General features: G+C 39.3%; 1 protein-coding gene across 1 annotated transcript in view; it reads left to right on the top strand.

Moving 5' to 3' along the window:
- Window positions 1–25,807, top strand: part of PLXNA4 (plexin A4) — a 614,893-nt gene that overhangs the window by 435,123 nt on the left and 153,963 nt on the right. The window contains exons 8-9 of the mRNA XM_069979087.1: window positions 13,266–13,365; window positions 15,094–15,208. Coding sequence (XP_069835188.1) covers window positions 13,266–13,365; window positions 15,094–15,208 — 215 coding nt within the window. The remainder of the gene's footprint in view (window positions 1–13,265; window positions 13,366–15,093; window positions 15,209–25,807) is intronic.

Raw genomic sequence — 25,807 nt, 5'->3', positions numbered from 1 at the left:
TTGTGTGTGCTAGTCTGCTGTTCCAAGCTTTTTAACAATGGATTAATAAAGAGCTTTCTGGATTTTCACAAGTTCCATTTTGCTGGATGTTTCTCTCTCTCTCTCTCTCTCTCTCTCTCTATATATATATATATATATATATATATATATATATATATATATATAATGTAAACTATAATATTCCTTAGGGATTTTTATTTAACAAGTATTAATTGATTAAGTATTAAAGGCACTTTTTTATTACATGGGTAAGTAACTCTGGGGGCCCGATAATTTTGAGAATGTGAACCCCACTATCCTGTTAGAATGCCCTCCAGAGCTTCATTCATTCTCTATGGTGGCCACGGAAACAGCCAAGTACACTGTTCAGCTGTTTCCTGCGGGATAGGGGATGACTTTGTCAAAAGGGATACCTCTTTCAGCTAAGCTTCAAAGAATCCTGCATATTCATTCAACAGAAACCTTATTAATGTAACTGGAATTTTTAACCAAGAAACTTCTGTACTGTTTCTTTTTTTATTTTGACATCTGTAGAGAATTTGTGCTATAGACCTAAGGAAGGAAGCTTTAATCTCTTCTCCAAAAAATTGAATGTTTTTTTTTTTGGACGTTTTTATATCTATATCATAAAAATCAAAGTCTGTCTGTCTGTCCCGTATAAACTTCCAAACACCTGAACCGTTTGACCCCAAATTTGGCACACAGATACATTGGGTGCCCGGGAAGGTTATTGCGAAGGTCCCGTCCCCGCCAGATGTACAGGAGGGGAGGGGGAGGGGGAAGAGCGGAGGCCTATAGAGATGAATGGGAAAATCTCCACACTGCAAACACAGGTGATATAATTAGCTGCATGTCTCCAGCAGTAAATGGCAGTTGGGAGCTTAGCAACCAATAGGATTACTGCTTTCATTTTCACAGGGAGCTGGAAACTAAATGGTTGCTAGGGCAGCTGCCTCACAACATCCACAGTAATAACTGGTAGACCCACTACTCCATCTATACAGTTTATGTATACAGGACCCCCTACTCCAACTATACAGTACATGTATATACAGGGCACTACAGGCATACAGGACCCCCTACTCCATCTATACAGTACATGTATATACAGGGCAGTACAGGTATACAGGACCCCCTACTCAAACTATACAGTACATGTATATACAGAACCCCCTACTCCATCTGTACAGTACATGTATATACAGAACCCCCTACTCCATCTGTACAGTACATGTATACAGGACCCGCTACTCCATCTATACAGTAGATGTATACAGGACCCCCTACTCCATCTATACAGTGCATGTATACAGGACACCCTACTCCATCTATACAGTACATGTATATACAGGGCCCCCTACTCCATCTATACAGGGCCCCCTACTCCATCTATACAGTACATGTATACAGGGCCCACTACTCCATCTATACAGTACATGTATACAGGGCCCCCTACTTCATCTATACAGTACATGTATACAGGGCCCCCTACTCCATCTATACAGTACATGTATACAGGGCCCCCTACTCCATATATACAGTACATGTATACAGGGCCCCCTTCTCCATCTATACAGTATATGTATACAGGGCCCCCTACTCCATCTATACAGTACATGTATACAGGGCCCCTACTCCATCTATACAATCTATACAGTACATGTATACAGGACCCCCTACTCCATCTATACAGTACATGTATACAGGGCCCCCTACTCCATCTATACAGTACATGTATACAGGGCCCCCCACTCCATCTATACAGTACATGTATACAGGACAGTATTACCAGCTGCTGCTGCCCTAAGCACTAAGCCTGAAGATGCCCCATCCTCACTCACCAATTAGCATCAGGATAGGTAGGTAATAGCTTCACACATCACATTTAACACTGCCACACCAGGCCTGACCAATACCGCCATACTGTGACTGGATAACACTGCCATACCAGACCTGACCAATACCACCATATTGTGACTGGATAACACTGTCATACCAGACCTGACCAATTCCGCTATACTGTGACTGGATAACACTGCCATACCAGACCTGACCAATACGCCATACTGTGACTGGATAACACTGCCATACCAGACCTGACCAATACCGCCATACTGTGACTGGATAACACTGTCATACCAGACCTGACCAATACCGCCATACTGTGACTAGATAACACTGTCATACCAGACCTGACCAATACCGCCATACTGTGACTGGATAACACTGCCATACCATACCTGACCAATACCGCCATACTGTGACTGGATAACACTGCCATACCATACCTGACCAATACCGCCATACCCCCCTCAAAAAGACACCAGATTTTCTGGCAAGTCTGAATGGGAGGGTACTGCCCCTTTGCAAGGTGCTACCACTACAGGTATACAGGACCTCCACCAACTATATACTTCAGGTATACAGGACCTCCACCAACTATATACTACAGGTATACCGGACCCCAAACTATACACTACAGATATACAGGACCCCAAAACTATACACTACAGGTATACAGGAACTCCACCAACTATATACTACAGGTATATAGGACCCTAAACTATACACTACAGGTATACAGGACCTCCACCAACTCTATACTACAGGTATACAGCCCCTTCACCAAGTCTATACTACAGGTATACAGGACCCCAAACTTTACACTACAGGTATACAGGACCTCCACCAACTATATACTACAGGTATACAGGACCCCAAACTATATATTACAGGTTTACAGGAACCCAAAACTATACACTACAGGTATACAGGACCTCCGCCAACTATATAATACAGGTATACAGCACCCCCACCAACTCTATACTACAGGTATACAGGACCCCAAAGCTATACACTACAGGTATACAGGAACTCCACCAACTATATACTACAGGTATATAGGACCCTAAACTATACACTACAGGTATACAGGACCCCAAAACTATAAACTACAGGTATATAGGACCTCCACCAACTCTATACTACAGTTATGCAGAACCCTCAAACTATGCACTAAAGGTATACAGGACCCCCGGACTATATACTACAGGTATACAAGACCTCCACCAATTATACACTAGAGGTATCCAGGACCCTCAAACTATAAACTACAGGTATACAAGACCTCCACCAACTATACATTACAGGTATACAGCACCAACTATATACTACAGGTATACAGAACCCCCCGGACTATACAGTACAGGTATACAGGACCTTCACCAACTATACACTGCAGGTTTACAGGACCTCCCTCAACTATACACTATAGGTATACAGCCCCCCCCCAACTACACACTACAGGTATACAGGACCCCCCAACTATATACTATAGGTATACAGCCCCCCCAACTATGCACTACAGATATGCGAGACCCCTAAAAACTATACACTGTGGGTATACAGAACCCCTCCAGCTATGCACTACAGGTATACACTAATTCCACTGATAATTACTCAGATGAAACAATACCTTTAGATTGGCCTCCTGGGCACCTTAGAACAAATCTAATTAACACACTGACACTTTATACCCGGGCAGCGCCGGGTACATTTTCTAGTTATCTATATGCAGTAGTCCATGCTTTGTGACAAGTCGGAGAAGACTAAGGCTTTGACTAATACTTGGCCTGCACATCACACCAGCACCATAAGGGCACAATGGGCATCTATGACTGGAAAAAATACCACTTTCTGCAGGACATGCAGTAGCTGATAGGTATTGGATGACTGGAGATTTTTTAATAGAAGTAAATTACAAATCTCTGCCACTTTCTGACACTAGTTAATTTGAAAGAATTTTTTTTTCCCTCTGAAGTACCCTTTTAACTTTCCAAAGTTGGTTTATAAAAATATCATATTTTTTTAATATATCAATGTTGTTTTACTGAAATAAATCTAGTATAATGTGGCTTAGTTTATTCTTTTGTCTTCAGATACAGTAACAGATATTTGTAAACTCTATTGGTGATATCAAGCATGGTAAAGACTAAAAGAAGGAGAGACATAACCAAAGAGAAAATATCCCATTCTAACCATAATGCAACCTGTAATTGTAGTGTTATACAGTACGTAATAGCTATATTTATGGAAACATTCAAGTCACCAAGTCTTTGGTTCATCACCTACAACGACCCATCAATATACATAGGACATCATGATCACAAAACCATCTGGCCTTTCGACATAAGGAAAACAGCATGCCCATTTTGTTTTTGTACAGCTTTGCCTGAAACTTTCACAGAGTCCATTTTCAGTCTCAGTCTGCACTTTTGTGTCACATAATATTTGTAGTCAATCATCAGAACCATTAATTAAGAGCCTCTTAGCAGGGTTGTCAAAACAACAAGTGGCAGATGGGCAGCAGCATAATACTTTGACAGGTAAATTTACACAGTAAACTTCTTCTAGATAGATTAATTGTCAAGGTCAATTTGAAATGATTGATTAATGAATCATTTGGAAGAGAAAGAAAATAATTGAGGTTTGGGGTCAGTGGGGTCAGAAGCTTGCATTTAATCATGTGCCACTTTATAGAATTATTGTCATTAATTAACTCTAAAGGTCCCCTGCAACTGGCACTATGTGCATGGAATCCCTAAAGATTAGCATGAGGAAGAAATACAAATATGCATAAAATCTGCATAGGGATTCGTTCACACTGCTAGTTCACCCATTTAAGGAAGAATGCATTACTAAAGATCAAAGTACTGAAACAGTTATTACTGCAGTAATAATGTTTTACTGTCTTATATGAACAAGTGCTATACAAAATAACAGTGTCAGAACACCTGCTAAGAGGCAAGTTTTTTGGTTTAGTTTTTTTCACCAAACAAAAGTCCTCTGTGTTGGGGTAAACTTCGAGACGTTTAATTGAAGAATTGGTGATCCTAATTCTCCCTGAAATAATAATCTATATTATTATATAAATAAAACAATTAGTGTCAATGTAATTAAAAACTTGGCACAGCCTTGGTACAGCATCTTGGGAACATGCCAGTGTGCTGCCTCCTTCACATTAGTCTAAGCACTTTGTGTAGAAATGGCTATGTGACTGGCAATGTGAACATGTGGCCTTTCACTTGCACAATAGTTTAGTCGCAGCCCACGCAAACAATATAAACGTCACCGATGCTTAGTAAGTGAAGCAGGGATTGCTAGCAAAATCTGATAGGATTCCCCTGCTTCACTTCCTGAACAGTAAGCTAGTGATGCTCTAGTTATCACTAACTTAATGTTAGCTGATTTGCTCCCTTGTGTATTTTCTGTGGCGCCCCAAGTTATTGAAAACAGGAGATGGGACAATTTTACTAGAATTATGCCTAATTTAGAGAATGTGTGCTCAAAAGTAAGCTGGCAATCCTTTATGAATAGCTTGTTATAAAGTCTAGATGATGTCATTAGCAGTATTGGATGAGGCATAGAGTGCCATGGAAATTATACAAGAAAGCATGGTACATTATCAGTGTAAATACTGCCTGGACCAGCAGCTATATAAGCATGGGATTTCTGTTTCTATGATGCACCATGCTAATAGTGTAGGGCACCATGGAGGTTCACAAGAGAGCACAGATTCCTATGAAAGACAGGTGTTCCTGATTCTTGCAAAGTCAGCAATGCCAATAGCGTAGCTTGCTTTGCAACAGATCTGGCATTCTAGCTTTATTTGGAACTAACTGCATCTGTATACTAAAGAGATATATATTTGACAGGCAACAAGAGTTGAAAATGCCTACATGAAGAATATAGAAAAGCCTTGAGACCTACTGTATTTGATGGAGGCAGTGAATGAACAATTATAAACCGAAGGATGATACAAACATTAAAGGTGGACAGCAATGTAAGAAGGGATCACACTGCTAGATTAGACTGAATGGTCTAATCTAATGACAAGGGAATACGAATACTTGGCTAGGACACCAGCTACTATCAACTAGGCAGGTCCTTGAGGAAATGTCTCCTGAATTGGCTAGCAAACAACAACAGCTGTGAATGATTACAGTCTGGGGACTTGATCTGACTAGAGAGTACAAACAACCTAGGACTTAGCCAAGAGAACACAGTGTAAGGTAGCAGTTGACATAATATGGAGGTCCAGGGCATGATGCTGGTTATAGTTGGTGACATTTTGGAAAATATTAAAGCAATCAATTATAAATAAATCTTAAACAAATTAGAATTTTATATATTTTATTAAACATATTTAACCATAGAAATAAAAGTGCCCCCCAAAGGATCTAACAATCTGGATAGAATTATACACCATCACTAATGTTTAATTAAAGGAAATTACCAAATCTGGGTTTTGCCAGGTATGACAAAATACACAACGTGTGCAGAGGGTGGTCACAGCTCGTCTAGATGTTTCATGGTCAGACTATCCCAGTGGCTACAGTTGCATGGAGGTGCCTATCTGGCAATCAGAGCAGATGAGTTAAACAGGTTAGCAGGGGAGTTTCAGCACCAGTGTCTATATTCAGATGTACAGATGTGGCCAGACCTATATGGATCCCTGGAGCATTAGGACAACTGATCCTGACTTCAGGAGTACAATATCATACTTGTTACGCAATCCTAAGTTTAACTAGCTTTCTCTTTATCCCTGGTGCATTATGATATCCCAATGCACCTCAAAATAACCAATGCTGCATCTGTAGAGTCTTAAGAACCTCTTTACCAGGAATAAAAACAAAACAAGACAAAAAACACATATCGGAGTGTACTTAAAGTGCACATAAAGTGTTTTTATAAATCTGCATATAGACATTGGTGCTAGAGTTCCCATACTTCCTTCCTTCACTCCAAGTACTCCAGTTTCCTCCTTAAAGAGAATGTATTATCAGGTACATCCTCTTTAATCTGACCCACAGAACAAATGGCACGGTCCACGGGGAAGCCAGTGCCGCGGTCCGTTTTTGGAACCGTGGTCCGTTTCCCGTGTACGGCGCCTTTCTATCCACCTTTTATCCTGTGCTTCAGCACCGGCCGGGACCCGTGGATAGAACGGCGCTGTACACGGGAATCGGGCCGCGGTTCCAAAAACGGACCACGGCACCGGCTTCCCTGTGATGGCGCCGTTCGATCCGTGGGTCAGATTAATGAGGATGTACCTGATGGTACATCCTCTTTAACTCCAAAGGCATACTGGTTTTGTATGAAAAATATTAGTATATGTGAGATAGGGCTCGCTGATATGTATCTGACAATCTCTGTAAGGGGCTGCAGAATATGTTATTATAGTACAAGTAACAAGAAATAAATACATAAGTAATCACTGTTATGGGCAATGCGACTGTTTTTGGTGCCCTTGTATTGTAAGCTTCCTACACCATACATGCATGCTTGCAATCTGATCAGTTGCCTTGACATTTATGCTCTATTAAATTGACAAACTTTGCAGCATTGTTAAGACTCTGTATGTCTTATCATTATTTCCATATAGGTAAGTTGAGGAGTCTTATGGAAATCCTAGGGTTTGGGAATACTGTAGTTTCCCTTTAATTACATTGCAAGAAACAGGAATTGCATTTTAGGTGCAGTTACTAGTTGATTTAAAGTCATACTGTGTGCTTGGTCTGAATAACTATTCATCATATGGAGGTCTCACACTTGGCCGCCCTTAGTGTTTTGTTAAGATGTCTTTCTAAAGAATCCAGAAAAGCCTCCCGGGAGGAGATACCAAGTGCAGGGTCAGTGTCTGATAATGACAGAAAGTTGGCAAGTACAGACTTTTAGTTCCCTGTGGTAAGAAGAGATGTTGCTCACAAAGCAAAGAATACAGAATAATATGTGTGCTGAATAAATTGGAGACAAAACGTAGGCGTATACCATGTGTTTGGGAAATATTCTCTTGGTTCTTTTAACTTGCCAACATAATTCTAAAATGCCATTATTCTTGCCCGAGTGCAGTGGTGCTGACCATTTTAATAATGTATAAGGTATAATGTTTAGAGCTGTAAACCTGGCATCACTATACAGCTACCTGCTTCAGAACAAGACATCCATTACCGTTATCTTCTGACTTGCACAGTGTCAGAGCAATCTGTCTATAGACGTTTACTGCAATCCATTGAATATCGCCAGTCCATAGTCATATACTAGCCGTTACAGCTCACTTTACAGAAGAGAAAAATACTTAAACATCACAGTTCTTTGCTTTACTACATACTTTTAAGGTTTTTAAAACTATGTTACAACTTCAAAACTAAATTTGTGTTCTTCTTCAACAAAAAGAAAGCTAAGCAGATCCACATGTATAGAATGTGGTGCAATGTTTATCCCAACTCGACATTGTAAAGTTATTTCAGAAAATAATGGCAACAAAGTTTTATTCATCCATGTGCATACCATATGCAAGTCTGTTCTGGATTTAACCGTCTTGATTAAACAACAGGCAATTAAGTTGAAAAATAGTTTTAACAATAAATTTACATGGTAATCTGAGTACTGTATGTTCTTTAAAGTAGTATTTCCATGTGGACAAGTTATGTCCTATCCACAGTATGGGGCCCTTTGCGGCCCTAGGGAGCCCTGAAATTCCCACTGGATGGAGATTCTGGCTGTGCCTTTATGCCTCTCCTCGGTAGAAAAAAGCAGCATTCTTGAATTCTTGGATTTCGGGGACTGTTTACAACCTCCTAGTTATGCCATATCCCATGTATACTGGGAATAGGAAAGAAGTAACCCACATGTTACCATGTTGCAGTAGATCTCAGTTAGCTCAGTTACCTCTTCATCGTTTCAGCTGTACCTTGTATTGCAGCTCAGACCTATTCACTTGAAAGGAACTGAGCTGCAGAGAACTGCAGTAACAGTCACAGCCACTACAAAATGTATGGTGATGTGCTTGGCAAATATAAAATGGGATGCATCACAAGCTGGGATACCGATGTATGAAAAACTAATTTTAACAATGAAATGTCCACATGGTTTAAGATGGTAATGAAGTTATTTACGTGGAGATCAATTTTGTCCTTATAGTGTATAACTAGGCATAGTGGGTAAGAGGAACCAACACCAGTTTACCCTACTTTTTTTGTAAAACAATTGTAGGTATATCACTTAAAGTGACTCTGTACCCACAATCTGCCCACCCCAAACCACTTGTACCTTCGGATAAGTGCTTTTAATCCAAGATCTGTCCTGGCGTCCGTTCAGCAGGTGATGCAGTTATTGTCCTAAAAATCTACTTTTAAACTTGCAGCCCTGTGTCAAACTGCCGTGGCCTAGAGTATCTGTGCCCTAACCTTGCACAACTCCTCTGTCCATCCTCCCCACCCTCTTCATCATTAGGAATGCCACTGGAAGGATATTTCCTATTCTTCTGCAGTGAACACTGTACAGGTGCCTTAACGATTCAGCCCATGTGCAGTGTTTACACAGATGATGAATAGGAGACAATCTGCCTGGGGCATTCCTAATCATGAAGAGGGCAGGGAGGAGGGACAGAGAGGTTGTGCCAGTCAAATGCATACACAATCTAGGCCACGCCAGTTTGACACAGGGCTGCAAGTTAAAAAAAATGTTTTTTAAGACAATAACTGTATTACCTGCCGAATGGACCCCAGGACAGATCTTGGATTAAAAGCAGCTATTGGAAGGTACAAGCAGTTTGGGGTGGGCAGATTGTGGGTACAGAGTCACTTTAAAAAGAGAAAGGTTTAATTGTGTACTGCTATTGCTATATATATATATATATATATATATATATATATATATATATATATATATATATATATATGTCTCCTCTAGAAGAAAAAAAACCCACATTTTTTTATTGAAGGTAACTCCCCTATACCCTATGCCAATGTTGAACTCTGTAAAGAGCTTTGAAACATAACTGGGGATTATAACCAAGGAGGTAGGAGCCAGGTGGTTGTTGAGACAACACAATTCTTAAAATTAAAGGTCTGAAGCCAGTTGTTTGTCACAACACATTATTAGTAGGTTATATGTCCTAGGGATTAAAGTTTTATTTAAATACAATTTTATGATATTAGGATACCCCTTTAGGTTCTGTTACAGTCTATTTTTTTTTTTTTTTACTAAGCATGACCTACAACCATTGAGCTTTTTCTGTCAATGTATGTGTTTGTAAATATGAAGTGCTTGTGCTACTTTTCCTATTTTATTCTGCAATCATTCTTGTACGGAAAACCACCCCTTAAAAATATTTACTATTTTCTATCAAGAAAAGCCAATTCTAACTTTAGAACAGAGTCATAGTCCACATTACAATGTAAGGTAAATAGCACACTCTTATTTTAAAGGGTTTGTCTCAGCTGGGCAGTTAATGCCCTATGTTAGGCCATATGGTTGTCATAGAAGAGTTTTCCTGTTTGGGAACCCCCTTTAAGTAGCCAGAACAGAACACCACTATTAAGGGAGAACCTTGTTGTGTCGTGCTTTGCTTACCCTGGCGATCAACTGAAAACAAGGCGTACTTGTTAAAACCAAAATTTAACTTTATATAATTTAAATTATGCCACCTTAGGTCACCCTTCTTTTAAAGTATCCTGAGACATACAGTACAGTTAAAAAATAAATTTAGCATTTTTGAATTAAAAAATCTTTAGTATAAAATACAGAGGTTGGCACCATGTGATGTGCTTTCTAGTAAAATCCAGCAATGAGCTGCTACGTGTATAAATAGTTTGAGACTCTTCCCCAAAGCAATAATTATTCTAAAAATATGAGACATTCAGCTGAAGTGAATTTGCGTTGGATTTAATGATCATGCTGAATGTGTAAAATATTGAATCTCCTCATTCATAGCAGGGTGCTGGAGGTGCAGGGATACAGTATCCCACTGAAAAGGAATATGCAAATACTTAATGGAGAGAATATATTTGTATATAGAAAATTGCATGAAAGGATGCAATTATACAAGTTGAATATTATCATTTGTGATTTAAATAAAATGTGACTATTGCTTATATTTCTTGGGAGACTGAAGCCCTGTCAATAATTGACCGTAAAGAAGATAGGAAGTCAGAAAAGGGTTCATGCATTTATATGATTTTTTTTCCATTAAAATCTACACATGTGCTTCTTCTCAACTTATCTCAAAACTCAACATATTTCTGAGATCTATGTTGTGTAAGATTACCAGCTTTTCACAGCAATATGAGTTGTTGACAATTTGTCACTAAGTGTATTCACTATCCTTAACTAGATAAAAGCTACAGGTGGACACTTTGAGGGGTATGTCATGTACAGTATTAGAGATTAGAAAAGCAGGTGGAAATTTGTTTTGCAAAGTTTGCGAATTTTGGGTGAAATTGGGTGAATCTTAACAAATTTCAATAAAACAGCCAAACTATAGTAGCTACAGTAATAGGACTATTAAAGAATGACAAAAGTGTCAAAAATTGGAAAATCTAATTTTATATTATATTACTTGATTATATCTGAAAGAGAAAAATTGAGGGCACTCTTCTGGTGTAGTAGGCTTCTGTAGTGAAGAGGCATGTGCACACTCCTTAAATTAAACACACTCACCTGGTGTGGTTGTGCAGTGTATAGGTGAATAGGCACAATTCTATAAAGCACAGGAATGGATCAAATTGCAGCTTTTAGAGGTTCACCACTGGAGCCACTGGAATCAGCTCACCTGAACCAAGTAAGTAGAGAAGAACAGGACCTCTTTAAATGAAACGCTTTTGACCAGTCAACAATCATGAGAAAAGCTGTTTTGGTGTAAACCAGAGCGGACGAAACCACAGAGGCAACAAATGAATTGTTTATTGTTAATAGCAACGGGATTAGACTCAAGGGCTACAACAAGCTTTTCTCGGGCAAATAATCATTAGATTGTGACTATGAATCGTGTTTCTTTTAAGACTAAAGAATTCTGTTATTGAGGAAATTGCCTTTGTGGTTCCATCCACTCTGGTTCACACCAATACAGCTCTTCCCATGATGGTTGGTTGGTCAGAAGCACTTGATTGAAGGGGGTCACGTTCTTCTCTACTTTCCTGGTATCGGTAAGCTGGTTCTACATTATTTAATTATAGTGACATCATAAAGTGATTTTTTTTTTTTGTCTTGAATTTTTTTAAAATGTATTAAGTTATAAAGTGTGGTTGATATGATATTCTGGTAAGGGCACAGAATTAAAAGTAGTGTTCTGACAAAAACAATAAAAAGGACCTAGAAGCTCTTGCTTAAGGGTAGCTTCACATGTACCGGATTTGCAGCGGATTTCACGCTTCAAGTTTGCAGTGAAATCTGCTGAAAATCCTGGTACTGTGATCATCTATGGGGTTACATACTTGCAGCGGAATTTTCATTCCGCTGCAAGTATGTAACGCCGGCCCCTTTAACCCACCGCCGCCTGGAGCATATGTTACCTGCTCTGTGCCGTGGCTGCATCTGAGGCTCCCAGTTCCTGTCTGTCTCGCTCAGCCAATCAGTGACCGATGGGAGCAGCCTCAGATGCAGCCGCGGCGCCGAGCAGGTAACGTATGCTCTGGGCAATGAGTTTTAGGGGATGGTGTTGAACCTGTGGAGGACAAAGGGGGAGATTTATCAAAGGGTGTAAATTTTAGACTGGTGCAAACTACCCACAGCAACCAATCACAGCTCAGCTTTAGGCAGTGCTGAAAGGAAAGCTGAGCTGTGATTGGTTGCTGTGGGCAGTTTGCACCAGTCTAAATTTTACACCCTTTGATAAATCTCCCCCAAAGTGTAGATAAGTATAGATTTTATGTTTTTATTGTTCTATTGCTCCAGAAACATATTCTTTCAATTGAGCCTCTATGGGCTTATGTTCTTTTCTGCCAACATATTGTATATATTCTGGTCCAACAACAAATCATTATAATGTCATATTTGTGATTTTATGTTATGGTACATTATTTCCCTATAGACAGCCTACCACAGTTGGTGTTAAGTCTTGTGATGTAACTTTATCATAAATGACTTCTCTCCAGCTATGGCATACACTAGTGGAGGTTAGTTTAACCTCAGCAGGTTAAAACAATCTGGTTAGAAACCAGCTCATCTCTTTTAATGAATATTCATCCATTGTTCTGCAGTGATGAGCTCCAGAGTGACATCACTTCAGTGCACCATACCCAATATTCATTAAAAGGGGCCCACCAGCTGGGGCAGGTAGAAAGTAGTAGTTCCGTCTCCAGACTCCCGTCTAAAATGATGAAATAAATGTAATTAACCCCAAGCTGTCTACTGTGATTATTGAATATTATTGAGCAAACCTTTTCAATTAAGATATACTAAACTGCCAATTTTTTTTTTTTTAGGTGATCATCATATTGTTCAGCTCCAACTTAAGTCCAAAGAAACTGGGATGACATTTGCCAGTACAAACTTTGTTTTTTATAATTGCAGTGTTCACAACTCGTAAGTATCCCAATTAATATATTTTACAAATTATATATGTGCACTGTATACACTATATTTTAAATTCTTTTCATTTTTACCTCACCTTCTTAATACATTTGATACTATATGTTGTCATAGCCCAAGGAGACAATAAATAATTCACTATCCTTTTTCAAACAGTTTTTATTTTGCGTTCTTCCTTGTGTTTTTTGTGGTTTCCATGACAATCAGAATCCTGAGTGGAATTGTTGTGACTGACTTCCTACCTATGTGCCATAAGCACTGTTCTTCTCCCTACTGCTCCATTCAGGTTCACAGCTGGTTTTATAGCATCAGCCAAACCATGTTGGTTCTCCCCAGCAGTTTGCATATTATTTGATACAGATAAGTATAGCTTACAAATGTATCCTTAGAAATAATTTATCACCTCTTATTTCAAATGTATATTTTAGATAAATTATAGTACCATATTTTACATTCTAACACTATATGTTACTTAGTGTCTGTACCCTGTTAAACAGAACAGCCAGGAAGGGCCAGAATTTAGGTGGAGAGGACTGCACAGTTTTCCAGGGTTCTCAACCCCAAAGAGGCCCCACCAGTATTGTTTCCTTTAAGTTGTTGAACACCAGGGCTGCTCAGTTTGATCATAGAGAGAGATGTGGAGCCGTTTAGTTACAGTTGCACAGTCTTCTCTGTGTACTCGTATCTGTGTACTCATCTCTGTGATCAGTGCATGGAGGATTGAAAGCCAAATTATCAGCATTCAGCTTCCTGCTATGAGCTGTGGGGGGTAATGGTTTATAGGAGACAGTCTGCGGTGATAAAAGTGTCTGTATGGACAGGGGGAGTCTGTGTGGAGCAGTGCATAGGGAGTAGTTTGTGTGGTGGGGGGCATATGGAGCAGTCCATGTGAGTGGGGAAAATGAGGAAATCATCCTGGATAGAAGAACGGAAGCAGTCTGTAAAAGAGGGGTGGCCATGGGAACATGGTCTATTTAACAGAGGGAGGTATACAGTCTATGAGAGTGGGGACCAGGAAGTGCAGTCTTTGAATGTGGAAGGGACCATGGGGAGGAGTCTGTGGGAAGTAATATGTATAACTGAGGGGGCCATGAGGAGCAATCTGAATAGAGGTGGGAGTAGTCTGTGTGAAAATGAGGGGACAGTGGGGAAGAGTCTTTGTGCAGGGGTATAAATGGAAGTAAGCCGTTTGTTAGCATAGGATTACACAAGGAGCAGTCTTTGTAACAGAGGGGACACAATAAGGAGTGGGAGTATAAGAGATGGCGGCCCTGAGAACAGTTCATGTTCATTAAAATGCTATTACTCTAGGTGGGGCTATTTGTGCCACTCCTGTTTACTGTGTGATACATTATTACTAACAAGGGTACAGCTAATGTCTGTGGCAAAATATAAGGCACTGTGGAGGATATTTATCAAACATGGTGTGAAGTACAATTGTCTTAGTTGCCCCTAGCAACCAATCGGATTCCACCTTTCATTCCTCATAAATTCTTTGAAAAATAAAAGGTGGAATCTGATTGGTTGCTAGGGGCAACTAAGACAATTCACAGCAGCAACACTGACCATCCGGAGATGGCTCAGAAGCTCAGGGGTCTCGTGAGAGTTGCCACAGACTTCAACCTCTGTTACTACCTACTCGCATTATACTGTTACAAATGTAACTTACAACTATGTAAATACAACTTTATTTTAAATGTCATATATTCCTTTATATTCCAGTTGCCTCTCATGTGTGCAAAGCCCATATCAGTGCCATTGGTGTAAATACCGCCATGTGTGTACCCATGACCCACAGACATGCTCCTTTCAGGAAGGAAGAGTCAAGATGCCAGAGGTAATCATTTTATGTTCCATTCTATTACACTGTATATGATAAATGGCAAAAGATATATACTGTGCAATCAAGATAGGTCAGTAGGTGGCCGGAAACAAAGCGGTTTCTCAGACACTGATTACATTTTAGGTTCAGTACAACAGCCAGAAGAATGTGTTGTAACTTGTAGTGAAGACATGACTAAATATTAGAGAAAACTGTGTATTATAGTCCCTTCTATATGGTTACATCCCTGTTGCTGGACACCACATCTGTAACTGGGTGTTTTTTCAGCTGAGATATTAAATTATTTCAGTCAACCTATTTTTTTTATTTTTATTTCTTCTCCATATCAAATAATATAGGCCAAAAAAAAAAAAAAAAAAAAAAAACATATCCTACCCCGTCCCCATTCAATTTATTAGTTTTAACCCCTTAAGGACAGAACCAATTTCGATTTTTGCGTTTTAGTTTTTTCCTCTTTTGTGCTTAAAAGGCCATAGCACTTGCATTTTTCCACCTAGAGACCCACATGAGCCCTTATTTTTTGCGTCACTAATTGTACTTTGCAAGGACAGGCTGAATTTTTGCATAAAGTACACTGCGAAACCAGAAAAAAATTCAAAGTGTGGTGAAATTGAAAAAAAAAAAGCATTTTGTTTATTTGGGGGAAACGTGTTTTTACGCCATTCGCCCTGGGGTAAAACTGACTTGTTATATATGTTCCTCAAGTCGTTACGATTAAAACGATATGTAACATGTATAACTTATATTGTATCTGATGGCCTGTAAAAAATTTAAACCATTGTCAACAAATATACGTCACTTAAAATCGCTCCATTCCCAGGCTTATAGCGCTTTTATCCTTTGGTCTATGGGGCTGTGTGAGGTGTCATTTTTTGCGCCATGATGTGTTCTTTCTATTGGTACCTTGATTGTGCATATATGACTTTTTGATCGCTTTTTATTACAATTTTTCTGGATTTGATGAGACCAAAAATGCGCAATTTTGCACTTTGGGATTTTTTTGCGCTTACGCCGTTTACCGTGCGAGATCAGGAATGTGATTAATAGTTCGGGCGATTATGCACGCGGCGATAGCAAACATGTTTGTTTGTTTATTTATTTATTTATTTATTTACTTTTATTTATAACCTGGGAAAAGGGGGGTGATTCAGACTTTTATTAGGGGAGGGGGCTTTTTACTGTTAACAACATTTTTTTTTTTAACTTTTACACTTATACTAGAAGCCCCCCTAGGGGACTTCTAGTATAAGTGCTTTGATCTCTCATAGAGATCTCCGCAGCATAGATATGCTGCAGAGATCCATGAGATAGGCACTCGTTTACTTCCGGCTGCTGCAGCCGGAAGTAAACGAGTGCCGAGCCGGGGACGGCGCCATCTTGGAGCGGTCCCCGGCCGGCTTCAGAAACGGAGATCGCTCCTCCGGGATAATATCCCGGGGGAGCGATCTCCGCCACTAGACACCAGGGAACAGCTGAATCCGGTAATCGGATGCAGCTGTCATGTTTGACAGCTGCATCTGATTACTGTATTAACGGGCACGGCGATCGGACCGTGCCCGCTAATACCTACGGTCCCGGGCTACAAGTGGCACCCGGGACCGCCGCGGTTCAGAGCGGGGGCGCCGCGCGGCCCCACTCTGAACGTCCTTACCGGCATCAGGGCGTAAGTATACGCCCGATGTCGTTAAGGGGTTAATGGTTTTCTTGTCCACTTTGCATTTTTCAGTTTCTACTAGATTGTGGGTAATTGCCGTTTGGAAACTTCTTACAGGCTGTGTTCACACGTTTTTTCAGCTCAGTTTAAAATGACGTCCTTAATTTGAAGTCTAAAATAACGGACGTCATTTAGCAGCCTGGCCTCCCCTTAGTGCAATGATGGCTGTTGGTACATTATTCTAGTTGGGGTTACTAATTGGCCTTTGTATGCGGCTTAATTGAAAAGTCCATTAAATTTAATAGTAAAAACGGAGAAAGAATGGTGACAAAAGAAAAACTGTGTGAACAACTAATAAAGAATGTCCGCTGATTGCAAAAGACGTCCGAAAATAATTGTCATGATCATTATTTAGATGTTAGCGGTGATGACGTCTGTTATTCAGTACATTGTGTGCATTGGACGTCCGTCCTTCTATTGACTGCAATGCATTGCATTGCAGTCAGTTAAATCACGGCAAACACTGACGTTTTTCTCTATTTTTGACGTTGTGTGAACATAGCCACAAACAGAAACTTAAATAAACTATTAGGGAGTTCAAAACAGGCATCATTTTCTTAATCATTTTAGAAATGTATATGTATTCTATGTCACCTTGTTAATTTTGATAAATGTGTTGGCACAGAGATTATGTTGTAGTGACGTGCAGTGCTGTGTTCCATAGACAGACCATGAACACCAAACTCCATTCAAAGTGACTAACAAAAGAGAAAGCAAAAGACAATTATAATATCAACTTCATTAATTATTCCCTAAAAAGTTATCGCCTTAGAAAAATACTTCATTTGTCAAGATATAAATAATGAATATACACTAATAAAAGTAATGCCAGATTATGCCTACAAATCCCAGAAACAAAAACCTCTATTACAGTTCTTAAGTCTCAATAATAAAATTCTCTATTGCAATTCAAAAACTGTAATCCATGAACCACAATAGAACAGTCAAACAGTCATATGAACAAGTAAGGAATCACCATAAATATAAATTATCATGAAACATTTAAACACAGATGCTAAGTGACTATTACTAATAGAGAAATATTAAGCAGTGTTTTAAAATATTATACATAATAAACATGTATTGATTTACTTCCTATTCAGCAGATTGTTTGTTACAATGAAACTCTATATTGTGAGGCTATATTCCTACTACGTCTGTCTTTCTGGATGGCTGCCATCTTAATGAAGGCCGTCTATCAGTAATGATGGTCACAAATAATGTTCATGAACTTTGTCATTACCGATAGACGGCTGTCCGCAAAGATGGCTGACATTTTTATGTAGTGGGAACATAGCCTTATAAAGAGAGATCAGAAGTGTGTAACAGAATGCTCAGTAGGATGATTCTGTAGCTACTGTGCACACCCAGGAACTGTCCTACTCACTTCTATTCTAGAGTTAAGAGGTGGATGGGCTGGGAGCTACTGTGCATGCTTTCCATATTCTGCTTCCAAGAACCTGGCCAAACTCATCAGACAGAATGCAGGAGCAATGCAGAGCGTGACTGTAACCAAGGGAAACTGAGAATGGACATTTAAAGGAAATATCTCAGGAAAGCAGACCATTAAAAGGAAGGCACTTGTGACCGCTACCTTATGTTATTTTTCAGATAGGGAGGAATAAAGTTTATTATATAAGTGATACAATGTAATGCTGCAAAAATGCTAATGACTGATTATTAATGCAATTGTATTCCCTGATAAGAGATAAGCTAATTTCTAGTAGAAAAGCTCCTATCTGCATTCTGCTCATTGAGCTGCGGACTTTGAGGTCTGCTCTGCTCTGTGCAGCTCCTTCTCAGGAGCTAGGAAAAGATGGATCCAGTCTGGAAGAAGTTTCCCAGCTTTTTTCCCAGCACCCCTGGAGGAGCAACACAGAGCAAAGAAGACTTCAAAGCTCGCAGCCCGATAAACAGAATGCAGACAGCAATAAATCAGTTTGTTTAGTTTCTACTGTGAATTCGCTCATCTTTAGCTCTGATCTTAAAGCACATGCCCACCCTTAAATAGGGCTGTCCAGAGAGCAGAAGACATCCGAAGCCTTCTGCTTGCCAGCGCCTACTTTCTTAGATGCTACGTCTTAGATATGTCTGATATTGCGGAGACAATGTGCAACTATTGGGCAAACATGTGATTATTGTGACTTAGCCTCTCCCCATGTCTTAGAAGAGAGAGGGGAGGGAAAAAAATGTTACAGTGCGGGTAAGCCGAAGGCTTTAGTTTGTATTTAGATTCAAATTGAGGCTATGTTTCTACACAGTATTTTTACTGTATTTTACTTACAGGAGTGGATTGAAAACACAGAAAGGCTATGTTCATTCAATAACTAATTGTGGCCATTATTTCAAAACAATGTTGTTTAACAATAATGGCAATTATTTGCGATTAAGTGACCGACATCCACTCAATTACAACAGTGTGTGAACATAGCTTTTCTGTGTTTTCAATCCACTCCTGGTTTTGCCTAAAATTCCCTAAAATTGGATTCATTCTGAGCCAAACATTGAGGCAGAAACATCTACAGTATGCATTGCATTTGGTTGAACTTGATAGAACTGTGTCTTTTTTAACCGATCCAACTATGTAACCATAGAATGGATGGCACGCTACATTGTCCCTGCAGCAACCTCTGCAATACAAATGTACTGAATAGCCAAATGTGGCTGAGGCTATGTTCCTACAACATTCTTGTTATGTAAAAAGTGGACACTGATTGCAATGGAATCAGTGTCCGTTCTTTTCTGCAGGGTAGGCATTTCATTGGAGTCAATGCAAACCTGTCCGTTGTGTTCACACATCGTTATTTTAACGCCCGTTCTTTAGAATAATGGACATGCCTATTTCAGGATGCTGTTCAATGAACAGTGTCCTGAAAAAATAGCTGTTAACACAATGTAAAATGCGGTGGCGGACGTACATTACATTAAAGTGAATAGATAATTGACTTACGGGCAAAACCCATGGTGTCCGCAAGTCAATTATAAAAAAAAGACTGTTCCTTCAGTTGATACAGAGGTATCGGCTGCAGGAACGTCCTAAATGCAGCCCGGTGGCTCCTGGAAATCAGCAGACTACCAGGATAGGTTCTATTTAATAAATGGAATCTGTCCTCTTTAAGGCTGTCCCAGGTGCTTTTACTATATTCTCTATGAGATAAATAAATAGAGTTTACATTTTCAGATCCCCTTGATACTTTCTTGTTGCTATAAAAATGTTGCAGTCAGGAATAAGTATGTCCAAATGATAATGTCAGCACAGGCTCCGATAAAGTGACAGATTTTTGTTAATACTTCTTATTGGCACATGTGTCAGTCCACTACACATGATAAATTGGACATTGAAAATGTCTCGGAGCAATAAATGGCCTTTGTGACTGATTTGAATTGACTAAAAACATAGTGAAAAGCCAATGGTGTATCATTTAAAAGACAGGTTATAAAAGGAACATGCAGGTTGTCACCATGAGAAAATGTCAGCTGAGATTCATTGCTGGTGGATTCGCCTCCACTTCTTTCCCTTTTGGTAAAGTTATTTTTTTTTTTCTTCTCATGTCCAGGAAATGTAGAAGTTCTGGTAATATTTTTAGACATAAACTCCTAGCTCCAGATGTGTATTGTGCAATAATGGCAGCGCAATATTGCCGAGTTCTAAATGTCTATTATCTATGTGATAACAGCGCTGTTGTGCTCTATGGCTGCCTAAAATGATTCTCTGAGGAAGCTATTATTGCTGTCATAAACTGCAGCACAAGAAAAGATAAGCAGGAAAAAAAACAACTTTGAGCATTTTTTTTTTCTTTTAATTCTTTCTTTGTGGCTTTTAGTTTTGTCACCTGAAGGAGTTGTCATGGTAACATTTTTTGTCGCTTTCCTTGGTCCTCAGTAGAGATATAATGGTCCCTGCGGTAGGGTCAGGCTCATGGTTTTGTTATTATCAACTGTAAGTGGATCAGATAGATAAGAAAACAATGCAGCAAATTGGAGCCAACTTACAACCCATGTTTTTCATTATACAATTGTTGACATACATAAAGACTGAGTGCTGGTGGTATCACGCGGTAATATTTGTATGGTTTTTCCCTTAAGATTTTTTTTTTTTTTTTGGTACAAGCTCTGCTATTAGCCTAATAACATCTCATCAGGATTCTCACAGTGAATAGCTACCATACGTTCTCAGTGGAGAATCTTAACAATAATACTTCAGCTGTATATGGACTGTAATCACCACAGTTTAGGAAAATAAATATAGTACTTTACTAACATATAATGTTGTGTCATATATTACTGTATGTTACTTATTCTATGTTTCACATTTAAAATTCTGAAAATATATGGAAAAATATGCTTTTTGTTCAAAAGAGGAAAGTGTAAGCTGGGTCCAATGCTGGCAATGTACTAACTGTAAAAACCATGCCTTCTTTCTTCCAGAAAAAGTTTCACTTGCGTCCACAGGTTGTCTCTGATATTGTAGCTCTGTTGTATTTATGTGAAAGAGGCTGAGCTCCAGTACCACAAACAAAATGTGGAGCTATTGGAACAAAGCAGTCATGTTTTTCTAATTCTGTATAACTCCTTTAATTATCATCAGAAGGCTTTACTGAAACATTACTTTGAAGCAGCTATTTCAGAATTGTAGAGAAAGGAAAGTTTTTTGGATCTATAAGGAAAATAAGATCCGTATGCGCAAGAAGATCAGTATGTGCAAGTAGAACCTCCAGTATCTGAAGATGCATAGTTTTGGACTGGTGTTTCTTGGTCCTCCTATAAGAAGGAAACTTAATTTCAAAATGTCCCTGTCCCTTAAAAAAGTTTTGACCTGTCACAGAGATCCCCACCAATCATTAGAGCTGGAAGATGCTAAGTGCTTCTCTACCTGGCCTTACCCTGGACTTCTTCAGGCTGTACCTAATGATCCTAACTGATCAAAACTTCTACATGTCTGTGTGACATGTCAAAAGTTTTTAAATTGACAGGTACACTTAATTGAACCATAGTATTCCAAGCCAATGTGCCGTCAAGTACATCACTTTAAGTTTTTTATATGAATAGACCAGCGCCGGTGCAGGGATGCTAGTGCTGTGGTCCTCTTTTTGAACCACAGCCCAGTTCCAACGCACGACACCGGTCCATTCCTGGGCATCAGTCCAGCCTGAAGCACTGGAGGCAGGCCCATCTGCCACCAGTGAGAAGAGACATCTCCCCTCTGTGACACGGCTTCATTGAATTGAAAAACCTAAAGCAATGTACCCAATGGTAAATTTTCTTTAATGTTACCTTTGCACATGCAGAGCATATTGATAAGAGCTAACAGTTTATCTGTGAATAAAGCCATTAGAAACAGTGACATTTGGTTGTACCTAAAGAAAGCAGAGATATTCTTCTGCCTTACCTTCAGGACTCTCTTGTATCATAGACTTATGGCCCATGGGCTCATCATTGTATCAGATAATAGATCCATCAGGTGTTTTGGGACTCTGGTGCACAATTTAACTCTACAAGTGCAAACTAAGTTTCTTTTTGGTGGGAAGGGGAGCTGCAATAATCAACTTCTATCAGGCTTTATGGTAAGAGCCACAAAAGCAACAAACCTCACTGTGCTCATAGGTCTCCCAAATAGAGACCAATCCTTGTTTTAATAAACAACCAGGTCTTGCTTAACCACTCTGTGTCACATGCCATGATAATGTTGTGTTTTGACCAATGTTCTTAAGTTGTTCAAGGACAACTATGAACGGGTTAGACAGATCTAACCTGCTGATAGCTCCCAAGTGGAAATAGTGGGCTGAGGATGAAGGAATAACTCTTATCTTTATCCTCAGCATCGATCCCCTTCTGTTTGTTGTGCCTGGTAAGCCATTAGGAGCACTGGGGGCGTGGCTACCGCTCCTTCGAGCACCGTTCCGCTCCCCCCTCCATTAATAATAATTAGAAAGGGGGTATGATCGGGGTCCATAGTCTTGTAACCTGCACGTGTTCCACTCCTACATGGCCCCCTCCATTGATAAACATTAGGGAGAATGGGCCAACCGAGGGCAAATAACTTTGCCCCCAACTGGCCTACCCCGTCTAATGATGATCAATGAAGGGGGTTGTTCGAGGGCAGGCCGGATCGCATTCGGAAAGCCATGCCCCAGTGCTCCTAACAGCTTACTGGGCACAACTAACAGCATGGGAATGGTGATGAGGATGAAGGTAAGAAATATAAATTTATCCTCAGTGCCCCGTGCCCACTAGGGAGCTATCAGTAGGCTAGATTCTTTTAACCTGCAGATATTTTCCCTTTAAATGAAATTTAAGTTTATTTACCCTTTTTTATGTACAATTTGTCTTCATGTAACTTCATGTTGTTTATGTATTCTTAGAAGTCTATATGATGTATAAACGAGTATAGTGCATTGTTTCCCTCCAGTTTGCCCTTACAGCAACATATTTATAATTATACTCATATGTTAACACAGTAAAAGAGAACACACTGTGTAGATTATTTGTGGACAGAAAAATTCAAAAAAAGTAATTATAACTTGACATATATCAGAAAAAAAGATAAATATTTACCTAATGCTTTATTATCTTCTGGCAACATGTAAAAGGTTACACTAAAGTAACATACAAACAGAATTTGATCAGACATCACAGTAATAGATTCTGTCAATTGTCAGCAACAGCTATCCTTCAAATAGGGTTAAACATGGAGAGGTGCTAAAACATTACCTGTAACAGATGATTTAGATGATGAAGCAACCTGCTGGGCCTGTTACATAGTACCAGTGTTATGCCAGGCTACCACTTATTATAATATAACTGTTTCTCATTATGGGGAAGTAAGTGTCGCCAATATTAGAGTCCTGTGATCTCATTTTTCCCTGTTTATTATCCACTGATATTGGCACCTGTCTATCATTAAAAGGAGTGATGAGAGTGAAGTGCTGTTGTTATGGAAACCTGCAGACTTCCCACTGTGTTTAGGGAGGAGAAAACGGATGGATAATAATCTTTGTGAAAGACCTGTTACAACTAAAGGATGAAAAATTATTGGAGAAATACAAGCATCTTAAGCATACACTGGTAAAATTGGATCGCTATCATCCTGGGCTTTTAACTGGGGACATATTTACAGGCATAAATTGTAGAAAATTGAAAGTTTTGTTTCCAAATGGACAAAGAAAAGTAAAAATGTGACTCAAAAACGAACCTGTTCTCTCTCTGATCACGTCTGTTGTTACGATCAGCTGTCTAACGGGCTTTAGTAACATTTGTGGGGATGTATATATATATATTTTTTTTCTGACTTTGGGATAATATACCTTACTTTATTGATGACATCTTTTAACAATATAAACAAACGTTTTTATTCGTCTGTGTTTTCCCATCATTTGCCACATTAACCCCTTAAGGTCAAAGCCAATTTTCATTTTTGCACTTTTGCTTTTTCCACTTTATGTTTAAAAGTCCATAGTCCATTGTATTTTTTCACCGAGAGACCCATATGAGCCCTTATTTTTTGTGAAACCAATTGTGCTTTGCAATGACAGGCATTATTTTTCCATAAAATATGCTGCAAAACCGGAAAAAAATCATTTGTGCTGTCAAATTGAAAAAAAATAAAAAAACGGAATTTGTTTGGATTCCGGGGAGTTTTGCATTTATGCCGTTCCCCCTATGGTAAAACTGACTTGTTATGCATGTTCCTCAAATCGTTCCAATTACAACGTAACATGTGCAACATGTATAACTTTTATTTTATCTGATGGCTTTTTAAAAATTCAAACCATTGTTAACAAATATATGTTCCTTAAAATTGCTCAATTCCCATGCTAATAATGATTTTATGCTTTGGTCTGAGGCTGTATGAGGTGTCATTTTTTGCGTCATGATCTTTACTTTCAATCGGTACCTTGTTGACTTTTTGATCACTTTTTATTAAACTTTTTCTGGATTTAATGCGACCAAAAATGCTCAATTTTTACTTTGGATTTTTCTGCGCTTACGCCGTTTACCGTGCGAGATCAGGAATGTGATAATTTAATAGTTCGGGCAATTACATGCACGGCAATACCAAACATGTTTACTTATGTGTTTATTTATTTATATTTATAAAATAGAAAAGGGGGGTGATTTGGACTTTTATTAAGGGAGGGGATTTTTTATAAAAAAAAAACACTTTACTTTTTTTTTACTGTAACTAGAATTCCCCCTGAGGCCCGACACGGGCAAAAGAACGGATCCCCCCCCCCCCCCCCCGCGATCGCATTGCAGGGGGGAGATCCATCCCATTAGACACCAGAGATATGAAGTGTAAAGCACTTCAGTGCAGCTGTCAGGTTTGATAGCTGCATTGAAGTGCTTAATTAGCCGGCGTGGCAATGAAACCCGCACCGGCTAATAGAGGCATTCCCCGTCTGCAGATCACAGCCGGGAGCGGCGCTGGTCAGAGCTGGTACGTCATGGGTCGCTAAGGGGTTAATATTGTTACAATTTACCATCAAGATCATTGTTCACACAACCCAGTCACACTATAGATATTTTGCTATAGTATACAATCATGGCCAAAAGTTTTGAGAATGACACAAATATTATATTTTCACATGATCTGCTGCCCTCTGATTTTTCTGTGTTTGTTAGATGTTTTTATCACATACAGAAATATAATTGCAATCATATTATGAGTAACCAAAGCTTATATTGACAGTTAGAATGAGTTAATGCAGCAAGTCAATATTTGCAGTGTTGACCCTTCTTCTTCAGGACCTCTGCAATTCTCCCTGGCATGCTCTCAATCAACTTCTGGACCAAATCCTGACTGATAGCAGTCCATTCTTGCACAATCAATGCTTGCATTTTGTCAGAATTTGTTGGTTTTTGTTTGTCCACCCGTCTCT

Source organism: Dendropsophus ebraccatus, chromosome 1 (genome assembly GCF_027789765.1).
Source record: "Dendropsophus ebraccatus isolate aDenEbr1 chromosome 1, aDenEbr1.pat, whole genome shotgun sequence".
In the NCBI taxonomy this organism is placed as follows: Eukaryota; Metazoa; Chordata; class Amphibia; order Anura; family Hylidae; genus Dendropsophus; species Dendropsophus ebraccatus.
Note: the sequence above shows the minus strand (reverse complement) of the source record. Positions and strands in the feature narration are given on the sequence as shown.